The 13,419-nt window shown below is 39.8% G+C and overlaps 1 protein-coding gene across 1 annotated transcript in view; it reads right to left on the reverse strand.

The window, feature by feature from the left end:
• Nucleotides 1-13,419, reverse strand: part of S100PBP (S100P binding protein) — a 33,636-nt gene that overhangs the window by 7,214 nt on the left and 13,003 nt on the right. Inside the window, exon 5 of the mRNA XM_059690332.1 lies at nucleotides 12,774-12,877. Coding sequence (XP_059546315.1) covers nucleotides 12,774-12,877 — 104 coding nt within the window. The remainder of the gene's footprint in view (nucleotides 1-12,773; nucleotides 12,878-13,419) is intronic.

The raw sequence follows: 13,419 nt of genomic DNA on the forward strand, positions 1-13,419 counted from the left end.
TTTAAAAAAAAAAGAAAGTAATTTCTAATTAGAAAATCCCTTGCCTATAGATTTGTCCAGCTAAAATCAAAGGTCTTGATTCTAAACTGCCCCTTTCCTATGCCCTACTTTCACATCACTAGCACCCCATTCCCTCTAGCTCCCAAAAAGGATGTTGCAATGAGAGGAAATCAGCTTAGTAAGAATTTCAAACTAAAATTTTCCTGCCAAAGCATCATCAAAGAAGGGCTGGCGAGATATGCAATTTTGGTGTCCAACCTCAAAATGAAACAAGACTATCTATAGACCATGTCCTTCAGTTCACTTATCTCTAGAAAATTGTCTTGATGATGGAAACTAAAGATATACTATAAACTACCAAGAAACCTATTTATTTTAAACTAAAAGAAAAAAAAGACTGATCGATGAGGCCCAAGGAGGCTTCATGTATTCAACTGCTAGGCATCATAATCTAGCAGCAGCACTTACCATATATTAGGCAATATCCTATGTGTTTTATATATACTAGTTGACTTATTTCTTACTAGAGGCCGGATGCATGAAATTCGTTCAAGGGGCTCAGCCCCGCGGCTGCTCTACGGCTGCCTCTGCCTCGGCCCCTGCTGTGGTGGCTTCATCCGGAAGGACATCTGGTCTAATTAGCATATTATGCTTTTATTATAGATAACAATCATATGTGGTGTTTCCCCCATTTTACAGATGAAGAAACAGGCACAGAGAAGCAATTTGTCCGAGGTTACATAGCTAGTGACAGAGCCCAAATTCCAAAAATACCATGGGTTGAGTTTCCTAAAAAATTTTTCTGGGACTGACATTTTGTAGTGGGGATGAGAAAGCAAGAAACAACACAGTATGTCTCTTGTATGCCCAGTGGGCACATGGCACAGCACTGTGTAAACAAGGGCTCAATAATTAGGGCTCAGCTAAACTCAAAAAATTTAAGTTTTCATCAGCACTAAGAACTTACTGATGGACTATGGTAACCTTTATTATTAATAAGACTTAATGATCACCATTGCAACAAAAACAATAAGATATTTAGGAATAAACTTAACCAAGGAGGTAAAAGACCTGTACTCTGAAAACTATAGGACGTTGAAAAAAAGAGACAGAGAAAGACATAATTAAGTGGAAGAATACACCATGTTCATGAATTGATAGAATCAACATCATTAAAATGTCCATACTACCCAAAGCAATCTATAGATTCAATTCAATCCCTATTAAAATACCAACGGCATATTTCACAGATCTACAACAAACACTCCAAAAATGTACATGGAACCAAAAAAGACTCCAAACAGCTGCAGCAATCTTGAGAAAGAACAACAAAGTTGGAGGAATCACCAGATATCAAGTTATAATACAAAGCCACTGTGCTCAAAACAGCCTGGTACTGGCATAAGAACATTGCTAGCTTTACCCAGTGGCCAGATAAGTTTCTACTGAACAAGTACAAAAAAGTTTTACAAAGTATGATACTTTAAAAAGATATTAGCTTGGCCCTAGCCGATTTGGCTCAGTGGATAGAGCATCAGCCTTCGGACTGAAGGGTCCCAGGTTCGATTCCTGTCAAGGGTACATGCCTGGACATGCAGGCTCGATCCCCAGTAGCGGGCATGCAGGAGGCAGCCAATCAATGATTCTCTCTCATCATTGTTGTTTCTATCTCTCCCTCTCCCTTCCTCTCTAAAATCAATAAAAGTATATATTAAAATAAAGATATTAGCTTGTAAGAACATGTAATAAATAACTTCAAAATGCAATGGGTATTTAATTTTAAGGCGTGCCTTTAACATTGACGTAAAACACTGTGTAATATGAAAACATGAGAATGCTCGTGATCCACCCACAATGTGTTAACAAAAGGAAGACAAACAATCCAATTAAAAAATGGGTAAAGTACCTAAATAGGCACGTCTCCAAAATGGACATACAGAAAGCCAAGAGACATATGAAAAAATGCTCAAAGTCACTAATCATCCGAGAGATACAAATCAAAATGACAATGAGATACCACCTCACACCTGTCAGAATGACTACCATCAACAAATCAACCAACCGACAAGTGTTGTCAAGGTTGTGGAGAAAAAGGAACCCTAGTGCACTGCTGGTGGGAATGCAGACTGGTGCGGCCACTGTGGAAAACAGTATGGAGTTTCCTCAAAAAATTAAAAATGAAACTACCATGTGACCCAGTCATCCCACTTCTAGGAATATATCCTAAGAAACCTGAAACATTCATCAGAAAGAATATATGCACCCCTATGTTCATAGCAGCGCAATTTACAATAGATAAGACTTGGAAACAGCCTAAGTGCCCATCAGCAGATGAGTGGATTAAAAACCTGTGGTATATCCACACAATGGAATACTACACTGCTATAAAAAAGAAGGAACTCTTACCATTTACAACAGTATGGAAGGACCTGGAGAGCATTATGCAAAATAAGTCAGTCGGAGAAAGATAAGTATCACATAATCTCACTCATTTGTGGACTATAATGAACAACATAAATTGATGAACAAAAATAAATCCAGAGACAAAGAAGCATCCAAGAGACTGGCCAACCTCAGAGGGAAGGCAGGGGGGAGGTGGGGAGGAGATCAACCAAAGGACTTATATCCATGCATATAAGCAAAACCCATGGACACAGACAGTAGGAGTGAAGGCATGTGTTGGGGGGTGGGAATGGCCGGGGAGAGGTCAATGGGGGAAAGAGGAGACATGTAATACTTTAAACAATAAAGAATTTAAATTAAAAAAATAAGATACGTATCATATGATCTCACTCATATGTGGAATCTAATGAACCAAAACTGAAGATCAAAAAAAGACCCAGCGTCATAGAAGCATGAACAGGCTGTTGAATCTCAGAGGGAAGGTAGGGGAGGGTGGGTGGGAAGAGATCAACCAATGAACTTGTATGCATATCTGAATAACCCATGGACACAGACAATGGGGTAGTGAGGGCCTGGGGGCAGGGGGAGGACAGGAGCGGGCTAGAAGAGGTTAATGGGGGAAAAAGGAGGACCTATGTAATACTTTCAACAATAAAGATTAAAAAAACAAAACAAAAAACCCCGGCAAAATAAATAAATAAAAGGAAAGTTTGTGAAGTAAAAAAAAAACAAAACATAAGACCAGCTCAAAGCTTCAATCTCTTCTTCCTCCAAATTTAGACATGCTAACAAGAATGGAAACATTTTTGTTTCAAATTCTGAATTTTCTCTTCCCTTCAGTCTCTTAACAGATGGGCTTTCTTGGACTAACAATTAGTACCATGAGTTTATTTTAAGTTGTGGCTAAAAGATGGTGAAGGCTATCTTTTGTTTTGTGGCTAAGGAGGAAATTCGCCTAAGAATGAAATTAGGAGGAAAAAACCTCAACATTTCAGGAATGAGATCAGCAATTCATCTAAACCTTAATCTATAAATATGTAGCTGACTGGTTTGGGGGGAAATCCAGTCTAGTAACTGTCCTTAATAAGTTAAAAGTGAGTCAATTGTTAGAGGAGAAGGAATGATAATGCTGAGTACTTGCTATGCCAATGACCCTTCTGACAGGTTTTATATGGCACCACATGACCCTACTCAATGAAGTGTGGCACATGATCCAAGAACAGGATTCTCTCAGCTGACTAATAATTTGTAAGCTGGCCTGGCTTATAAATCAGATACTCTCCTTGTAATGTGAATGTGAGCTTTGGCAATGAGAACAAGAGAGAAGAGTACACGAGGCAGGGATCGAGGGAACAGAACTTAAGACAGCTAATAGAAAGCAGAAGCACTAAATCAGCAAGGAAAGCCTACGTAGGGAACAAAGACACCATTTCTGAGGGAGTCTGGCTCTATAGCTGATTTTTTTTACTATGAGGCCTGGCTATGTTGTTGAGCATTTAATAATCTTCATTTTCTCCTGTAAATCCTTAAACTCAGTTACTTAAAGGCATTCACAATGTCTCTATGCCATGCAATAAAAAAAATACCAAGTACAGGGTAAAGAATGAAGAGGGAAGGAAAGAAAAAAAAAGTGCTATAGGGGTGTGGGCTACTGCTTTTTTCTTCTTTTTTTTTAAAAAAAAAGTTTTCAGCTCAGCCATCATGGCTCAGTGTTTGAATGTCAACCTATGAACCAAGAGGTCACTGGTTTGATTCCCAGTCAGGGCGCATGCCCGGTTGTGGGCTCGATCTCCAGTTGGAAGAGTGCAGGAGGCAGTCAATCAATGGTTCTCTCATCATTGACATTTCTATCTCTCCCTCTCCCTCTCCCTTCCTCTCTGAAATCAATAAAAATGTTTTTTTTAAAAAAGACTTTATTGACATGAAAAAATCAAGATGTTTTAAAAATAAAATACTTTTTCATTGATTTTAGAGAAAGAGGGAGAAGAGAGAGAAACAATGATGTGAGAAAGAAACATCAATCAGTTGCCTCCCATATGCACCCTGACCAGGGATGAACACAAAATCTGGGTAGGTCCCAACGAGGAATCGAACTGACGATCTTTTGGTGCATGGGGCGATGCTCAACCAATTGAGCAACACCAGCCAAGGCTAGGCTACTGGTTTTATGAATAGACTAGAGGCCCAGTGCATGAAATCTGTGCACTGGGGGGGGGGGTCCCTCACCCAGCCTGCACCCTCTCCAATCTGGGACCCCTCAGGTGATGTCCAACTGCCAGTCAGACATTCCGCTCACAATCCAGGACTGCTGGCTCCTAACCGCTCACCTGCCTGATTGCCCCTAACCACTTCTGTCTGCCAGCCTGATCACCCCCTAACCACTCCCCTGCCAGCCTGATTAACACCTAACTGCTCTCCTGCCAGCCCGATCGCCCCCAACTGCCCTCCCCTGCCGGCCTGATCTCACCCCCAACTGCCCTCCTCTGCCAGCCTGGTCAACCCAACTGCCCTCTCCTGCTGGCCTGATGGCCCCCAACTGCCCTCCCCTGCAGGCCTGGTCCCTCCCAACTGCCCACCTCTGCTGGTCAATTTGGTTCTGGTTGGTCAGTTTCTATGCCAGTCAGCATCAAAAGCTCCACCTCCTAGGCAGCCACTGGCTCCTCACACTTCACCCAGATTTGGTTCTGATTGGTCGGTTTCTTTGCCAGTCAGTGTCTCTGGGCCTATCAACGGGGCCTGATCAGAAAGACAGGGCTGATCAGCAGCCCCAATGGAGGCCTAGAGAGAAATGGGAGCCCAGCTGTGGAAGAGAAAGAGAGAGGCAAGCTGCCACAGAGGCTACAGATCAGACCCTGCTTCTCTCTTCAGGCCTCTCTCTGGGCCTGATTTGCAGCCCCTCAGCAGTCAGTGCTGGGTCGCCATGGCAACCCAGCGCTGACTGTAGGACTGACTTCCAGTTAGTCGAGCCTCCGGTCGTGACGGACCCAGGGTTTTTATATATTAGGATTAATAAAATGAAAATAAAAAGGAAAAAAAGATTAAATAGAAAGCAATAATGCAAACATGTTGCCTATAGGTCAACAACACAGCACTGATCTAGCACAAATCTTGACTGATTTGTAGTCAAGGCAAAAAGCAACCTAAATGTCCACTGAAGGATGAATGGGGAAAAAAATGTGGGATATACATAGAATGGAATACTATCTTATATAATAAAGAGCTAATATGCTAATTAGACCGAACAGCAGAACAACCCTCTGGACGAAGCTGGGGCTTCAAGAGCCAAGCCCCTTGCACGAATTTTGTGCATCAGGCCTCTAGTTCTGCCATAAAATGGAAGGAAATTTTGGTACATGCTACACCACGGATGAACCTTGAGGACATTACGCCAAGTGAAATAAGTCATTCATAAAAAGACAAATATTGTATGATCCTATTTATATGAGGTAACTAGAGTAGTCAAATTAATAGAAACAAGGTAGAATGGTGGTTATTAGGGACTCTTTAGGAGGGAGGGAAGCCTAGTTGTTTTTTAATGAGTAGGGAGTTTGAGATTTGCATGATAAAAAGTCCTAGATATGTTTCACAACAATGTGAATAAAAATAACACTACTGAACTGTATACTTAAAATGATAAATGTTGTTTTCTTATCACAATTAAAAAAAAAGAGTAATGGGGTTATGTCAGAAGACACAGGAGCCCACTTGAAGGAGTTCCTATTGGTCAAATCTGGGACAAATAATAAAATGCACTGGTTATAACACATTGTTTTTTTAAAAATCCATAAGGGGTTCTATGCAATGTGGGCCTTTCGGTGGCGACAGCAATAAAGAGCAGTAGCCATGGCTCTGCGCCACCCCATGTCCATGAGCCTCAAAAAAGCCACATGGTAACCAAGAACATGAACAAGGCGAGGCACAGCTGCAGCCAGGAGTACCTTACCAAGCACACCAAGTTCATGTGGGCCATGATCTGAGGGGTGTGTGGCTTTGCCCTCTAACAATCCACCATGAAGCTGCTCAAGTTCTCCATGGACAAACAGACCCTGAAGTTGGGTGGGGACACACAACTGGGCCAAAAAGGAGAGAGGAGCTCAGCAACCTCCTTATAGTAATGAGGAAGGCAACAGTCAAGGACTGATTCCCATCCCCTCTGTATATAATAAAACCTTTTCAAAAACAAATAATAAATCCATGAGGTAAAGGTGATACTAAAAAGTCTATATAGAAGAATGCCAGCTAACAAATTGTAGAAAAATGATATATTTAGAAAATGAATATTTTCTATCCAATTCTCTGTGTAGTGGCTGATTCAGGCAAGGATCATCAATGAATGCTCAAACCTTTGGTGAATAATTGTGGAACAGAGTATTTGAAGGGTACCAAAGCACACTCCACAGATGATTTACTAATTACAAAGGGAATAATGTACCTTACAATGGAGAAATGTTTCAATTAACACTTTAACAAAGCGATTAAACTTAACATCACTATTAGTGGAAATACCTGTCATTAGGTGGTACCTCCTAATTTGATACAGGATAAATACACAACAGTACCTGTGAATTATTCCAGCCAAAAAAATTCTAAATCTCGCCCTAACCAGTTTGGCTCAATGGATAGAGCGTCGGCCTGCTGACTCAAGGGTCCCAAGTTTGATTCCAGTCAAGGACATGTACCTTGGTTGTGGGCACATACCCAGAAGGGAATGTGCAGGAGGCAGCTGATCGATGTTTCTCTCTCATAGATGTTTCTAATTCTCTATCCCTCTCCCTTCCTCTCTGTAAAAAATCAATAAAATATTTTTTTAAAAAAACAAAAAAAACCTTTCCTTGCCTTAAAAAAAAGATTCTTAATCTGAATCTAATCCATAGACCCAACTTCCAGTTTACAGTAAATATAGGGGATGGATGACCAAGTTAAATGACACCAAAAAAGGGAAACAAACACAATTCAAAATGTGGGGCAATCTACAAAACAAGTGACCTGGCCTGGCTGGTGCAGCTCAGTGGTTGAGCATTGACCTATGAACCAGGAGGTCACAGTTCAATTCTGGGTCAAGCACATGCCTGGGTTGTGGGCTTGATCCCCACTAGAGGGCGTGCAGGAGGTGGCTGATCAATGATTCTCTCCCATCATTGATGTTTGTCTCTCTCTCCCTCTCCCTTCTTCTCTTAAATTAATAAAAATATATATATTTTTAAAAAGGTGACCTGGCATAAGAGAGACTAAGGAGAGAGACACAGGCACATCTTGGTGCATGGCCCCAGTCCTCACTGATGTTTGTGGTGAATACCAATGTGCCCCATGCCTTGGTGCCAGACGGGCTCCTCTCTGAGCTCACCTAGCGGCTGGCGCAGGCAACCAGCAAGCCTGCCCAGTATATTGCAGTGCACATGGTTCTGGACAACAGTTAAACCTTAATTAGATCCCGTTTTAATAATTTACAAGAGGCGTTTTGGAAAAACAAGGAAATTGGAATATAGTATAAATATTAGATGATTTTAAGAAATTATGATTAATTTTGTTCTCTTTGGAGGGATGCTTTTGGTCTTACTTGCAAAAGGGAAGTTTTTCTATTGCTGTAGTTGTCTTCTTTGCAGAATATTAGTGTGTGCAAGTTTGTGAGCAAATGAAATATACAGGTTCAAGACATTAATTTTGATTTTCACATTTTATATCTATGCCAGATCTGTATTTCATATAAGTTATTTACTTTAAATGGATATAGTAAATTCACAGCTCTCAGCTTGAACTTTGCAATAAATGACTCAAAAAAAATTATGATTAAATATAAATCGCCAATAAACATAAGAAAAACGTTAAAAAAAAAAAGAAAAATGTTTAAGCTAAGTATTAAAACAAAATTTATTGAAATTTACCTATCAAATTGGTGACAGTAAAATAAAATACAATTGGGGAGGGCAGGACAATCTGGTAACATGCATCAAAAGTTTTAAAAAATGTTTATGCACTTTACCCAGCAATTCCACTTCTATGCATTCGTCCTATAGATATAAGAGCTGTACATAAACATTTCTTTTTCTTTTTTTTTTTTTAATATATTTTATTGATTTTTTACAGAGAGGAAGGGAGAGAGATAGAGAGTTGGAAACATCGATGAGAGAGAAACATCGATCAGCCGCCTCCTGCACACTCCCCACTGGGGATGTGCCCGCAACCAGGGTACATGCCCTTGACCGGAATCGAACCTGGGACCTTTCGGTCCGCAGGCCGACGCTCCATCCACTGAGCCAAACCAGTTTCAGCCATAAACATTTCTTGACCAGAATGTTCACTGCAGCATTGCTAATGAAAATAAACACAACCTAATTACCCAAGATGGAATAACAAGTTATACTTTGTAATCATTAAAAATCTTAATTTGAGCCCTAACCGGTTTGGCTCAGTGGATAGAGCATCGGCCTGCAGACTCAAGGGTCCCAGGTTTGATTCTGGTCAAGGGCATGTACATTGGTTGCGGGCACATCCCCAGTGGGAGATGTGCAGGAGGCAGCTGATCGATGTTTCTCCTCATCGATGTTTGACTCTCTATCCCTCTCCCTTCCTCTCTGTGAAAAACCAATAAAATATATTTTTAAAAAAAATCTTAATTTGAGATATTTAACAGGCAAAGATCCTTAAAATATATTACGTAAATGGAAAAGAGCAGTTATTTTTTGTGATCCCAGAGGGCAGGGCTAGGAACTACCACTGGAAATTACAGGAAGGCAGAGTTTGGCTCAATGTAAGGAATAACTTTCTAACAATTTCCTAATCAATGAACGGACTGTTTCATGAGGTAATGAGTTTTGCATTATTAGAACTCTAAGCAAAGGCTTAATGGTCACTTGGCAAAGATACAGAAAACAGAATTATGTGTTAGAAGATTAAAGAGAAGATCTTAATGGTCCTTTTCTACTCTAAGAACTTATTTCATACAAAGTTTTCCATTAGCTGGGATTTCATAGTGGTTGGCACTTCTTTGTAAATGCTATTGAAGAACCAGGTGGCACTAAACTAAAGAGAGATTAGACCTACATTACAATAATGGAGTTAAAGAATGAATTATATTATATCCTGTACCAATAATATATACATTATTGATAAAATGAGCCCAACTGGCAAGGCTCAGTGGTTGAGCATCAACCTTTGAACTAGGACAGTGATGGTGAACCTTTTGAGCTCGGCGTGTCAGCATTTTGAAAAACCCTAACTTAACTCTAGTGCCATATCACATATAGAAATTTTTTGATATTTGCAACCATAGTAAAACAAAGATTTATATTTTTGATATTTATTTTATATATTTAAATGCCATTTAATAAAGAAAAATCAACCAAAAAAATGAGTTCGCGTGTCACCTCTGACACGCATGTCATAGGTTCGCCACCACTGAACTAGGAGGTCAAGGTTCGATTCCTGGTCAGGATACATGCCCAGGCTGTGGGCTTAAACCCCAGTGTGGGGCGTGCAGGAGGCGGCCAATCAATGATTCTCTCTCATCATTGATGTTTATATTTCTCTCTCCCTCTTCCTTCCTCTCTGAAATCCGTAAAAAATATTTTTTTAAAAAAGTAATTTTCACATAAGCTAAATAAGCCTCATTATTATCCCCATTTTATAAATGAGAAAACGGAGCTTCTACTGGTTCAAAGTCACACAGCCTGTAAGTAATGGTGCTAGATATGAACCCAGAAATTAACTTTAGACTAGACTTTATTCCCCCAACTACTAAAATATTCTGTCTTTCCTCTATACCAGTTATTCTAGCTGTTTTTCTTTTTAATATACTTTTATTGATTTCAAAGAGGAAGGGAGAGGGAGAGAGAGAAACATCAATGATGAGAATCACTGATTGGCTGCCTCCTGTACGCCCTCTACTGGGGATTGAGCCCGCAACCTGAGCATATGCCCTTGACCAGAATGGCACCTGGGACTCCAGTCCACAGGCTGACACTCTATCCACTGAACAAAACTGGCTAGGGCTATTCTAGCTGTTTCTTATGGGATATAGATTGTTGTGATAAAATGGGAGAGGGACTGCTGAATGGGGGAAGAGATTAGAAAAGATGCTATAAAATAAGCAGTTGCTTATTGCTTTTCTTGTGAAATTTTTTTAAATGCCCCAATTGAGAAAGAAAAATGTATAACTGGATATATCAGTGCCAACTATCTAGTATATAAAAGAAAGTAAGTCACCTCATGAAAGAAAAAACAATGATCAATGCCCTAGCCAGTTTGGCTCAGTGGATAGAACGTTGGCCTGCAGACTGAAGGCCTGCAGACTGAAGGGTCCTGGGTTTGATTCCAGTCAAGGGCTCATGCCTAGGTTGTTGGCTCAATCCCCAGTGGGAGTGTGCAGGAGTCAGCCAATCAATGATTCTCTCTCATCATTGATGTTTCTATCTTTCTCTCCCTCTCCCTTCTCTCTGAAATCAATAAAAATAGATTTTAAAAAAACAAAAAAGAACAAAACAATGATCAAGCCTCTTCCACAGAGGCTGAATATATAGACAAACTTCTTTTAATCTGCCCCATCTAGTGACTTTGTGTGTGTGTGTGTATGTGCGCGCGCGGGCGAGGAAGTGGCCCTAGTTCCATCAGACCTTTAAAATAGTTCAAGTAAAGGGATCTCACAAACCAAAGGGCTTAGCAATCAGTATGAGTAGTATTTGATTGTTTAATAAACTCTTTGAGTAAAAAATAGAAGGACTTGGCCCTGGTTGGTGTTGCTAAATGGTTAGAGCACTGGCCCATGCATCTAAGGTCGTGGGTTCGATTACTGATCAAGGGTAGGTACCTGGGTTGCAGCTTTGATCCCCGGCCTTGGTTGGGACACGTGCAGGAGGCAACCAATCAATGTCCTCTCACATGGATGTTTCTCCCTCTTGCCCCTCCATTCCTCCCTTCCATTTTCTCTCAAAATCAATGGAAAAAATATCCTCTAGAGCAGTGGTTCCCAACCTTGGCTGCACATTAGAATCACCTGGGAATCTTTTTAAAATCCTGATTTCTGGGCCTCATCCTCCAGAAATTCTGTTTCTTTGTTATGGGGTGAGGCCACAACATTAGTAACCAAGAAACAGAATTTCTGGAGGATGAGGCCCAGAAATCAGGATTTTAAAAAGATTCCCAGGTGATTCTAATGTGCAGCCAAGGTTGAGAACCACTGCTCTAGTGAGTATTAACATAAATAAATAAATAAATAAATAAACAAACAAACAAATAAATAAATAAAATAAAATGACCTGGATTAAAAAATTCTTTTGACTGATGTCTCAACAGTTCTAAACCTTTCACTCATAGCCTTATAAAACAAAAAAAGAAAAATTCACTAATTATTCAAGATTTGTCAAAGATAGGGGAGACTCCCTCTGATCTTTGGCCAAAAATTCTTCTACAACCCTCTATAGTGATCTTAGAGTAACGGAACTAATTATCTTCTCTGTAGAGCCTACCTAGAGCATCCTCCTTCTCCCATCTTCCACTCTCCCCAAACACAAACAGAAGGGCTCTTTCCTTGCTCCTACTGCACTTTATACATAATTATATTAGAGCACTAATCAATATTGCAATGTAATTATCTTTTTCTTCTCTAGGCTATTAATTCCCAGAGGGCTAAGACTCTACCTCACTTTTCTTTAAGTTTACGATCCCTAATCTTCAAAATTAGCACCACTGAAAGTACTCGAGATAGGTTTGCTAAATAGGGAAAGACACAAAAATGACAAAATATGGATCTTTTCTGAGAAGGAATTATTTTGTAAGTATCTAACTTCTGCACCTTCAGTACAGCCCAGTTTCCCTTTAGGAGTTTTTTTCCCATCAGCCAATAGTTCAGGATGAATGGGGGTAAAGAAAAAGTCTAGCCATTTTGGTTTGCAAATAGGTTTTAACTAGGGATGACTCAACTTGAAGGGTCAGGAAGGTAGTCAGAGTCTTTCAAGAGTTTTTATTCAGATGGCATGATGCAGGATGTAATTTGAAATGCCTGCTTTTTTACGTTTAAATGCTAAAGACAATAGGGAAATAATTCCAAATAAAAATCAATGATTACTAAGCAGTGCCTGGTCATCCACTTCTACTGTTTTTCAGACAAAAAACAAATCCCTGGCAAAAAAGTAAAGGTCTGGTTATACCCCTCAAACATGGGGAACGTACTTTTCATGTACTGGTATGAGTCCCTTTGGAGCCCTCGTTAAGGTTAGCTCAGCCACTTTCAGGATTATCTGATTAGGCATCCCCTGAAGTGAAAATTTTGGGGTAAGGAAGTTATCTTTCTCACCAATCTAAGAAAATTAAGTGATATTATACTGGAAAAACAGTGCCATCACATCTGTACATGCCATTTTTGGTTACCATGTTACCTTGGTTAGAATCCACTGAGTCTTTTATATGAGCAAAAACACTCCTGACATAAGTTTGCTTCTTCCGTTCTAGATCTGATTGTGAAAACGTCGAAACATTAGTCCTGGAACAAAGCAAACCAGGAGGAAAAACAGTCCATTAGAATTATGAGTATAGTGTTTTATTGACAGAAGATATATACTGCTAATCAATTAGAACAACTAAATTTCAGAGGCAAAATACTCTAAGACTCAGTGACATAAGATAGTGTTAGTCATACAAAGCTGAAATCAAGTATGGAGCTAAGAGAAAAAAGAAGAGGTTAACAACCTCCTGTTAACAAGCATAGGAAAGTGAAGACAACTTAGTCCCTAGGAAAAAAAGCATTTGTTGAGTAATTCAAGGTTAGTCAGGAAATAGCTAATTTCATAGAACCACAAAAAACTGAATGTGATAAACACAGAAAAGAACCAGCAGGATCTGGCAATTAGAAAATTGGTGACCTTGGCAAGAACAAAGTCTGGCCCTTATTCATACTGATTGCACTATACTGAGGAGTCTGTAGATGAGAATATTGCCATAGTCAAGTTATTATTGTTCCAAGAAGCCTGACTTATATTCTTTGGTATAATTTCCATTATGCAATTAACAATGTTTCCCTCAAAT

The sequence above is a fragment of the Myotis daubentonii genome, chromosome 3, assembly GCF_963259705.1.
Source record: "Myotis daubentonii chromosome 3, mMyoDau2.1, whole genome shotgun sequence".
Classification (NCBI taxonomy): Eukaryota; Metazoa; Chordata; class Mammalia; order Chiroptera; family Vespertilionidae; genus Myotis; species Myotis daubentonii.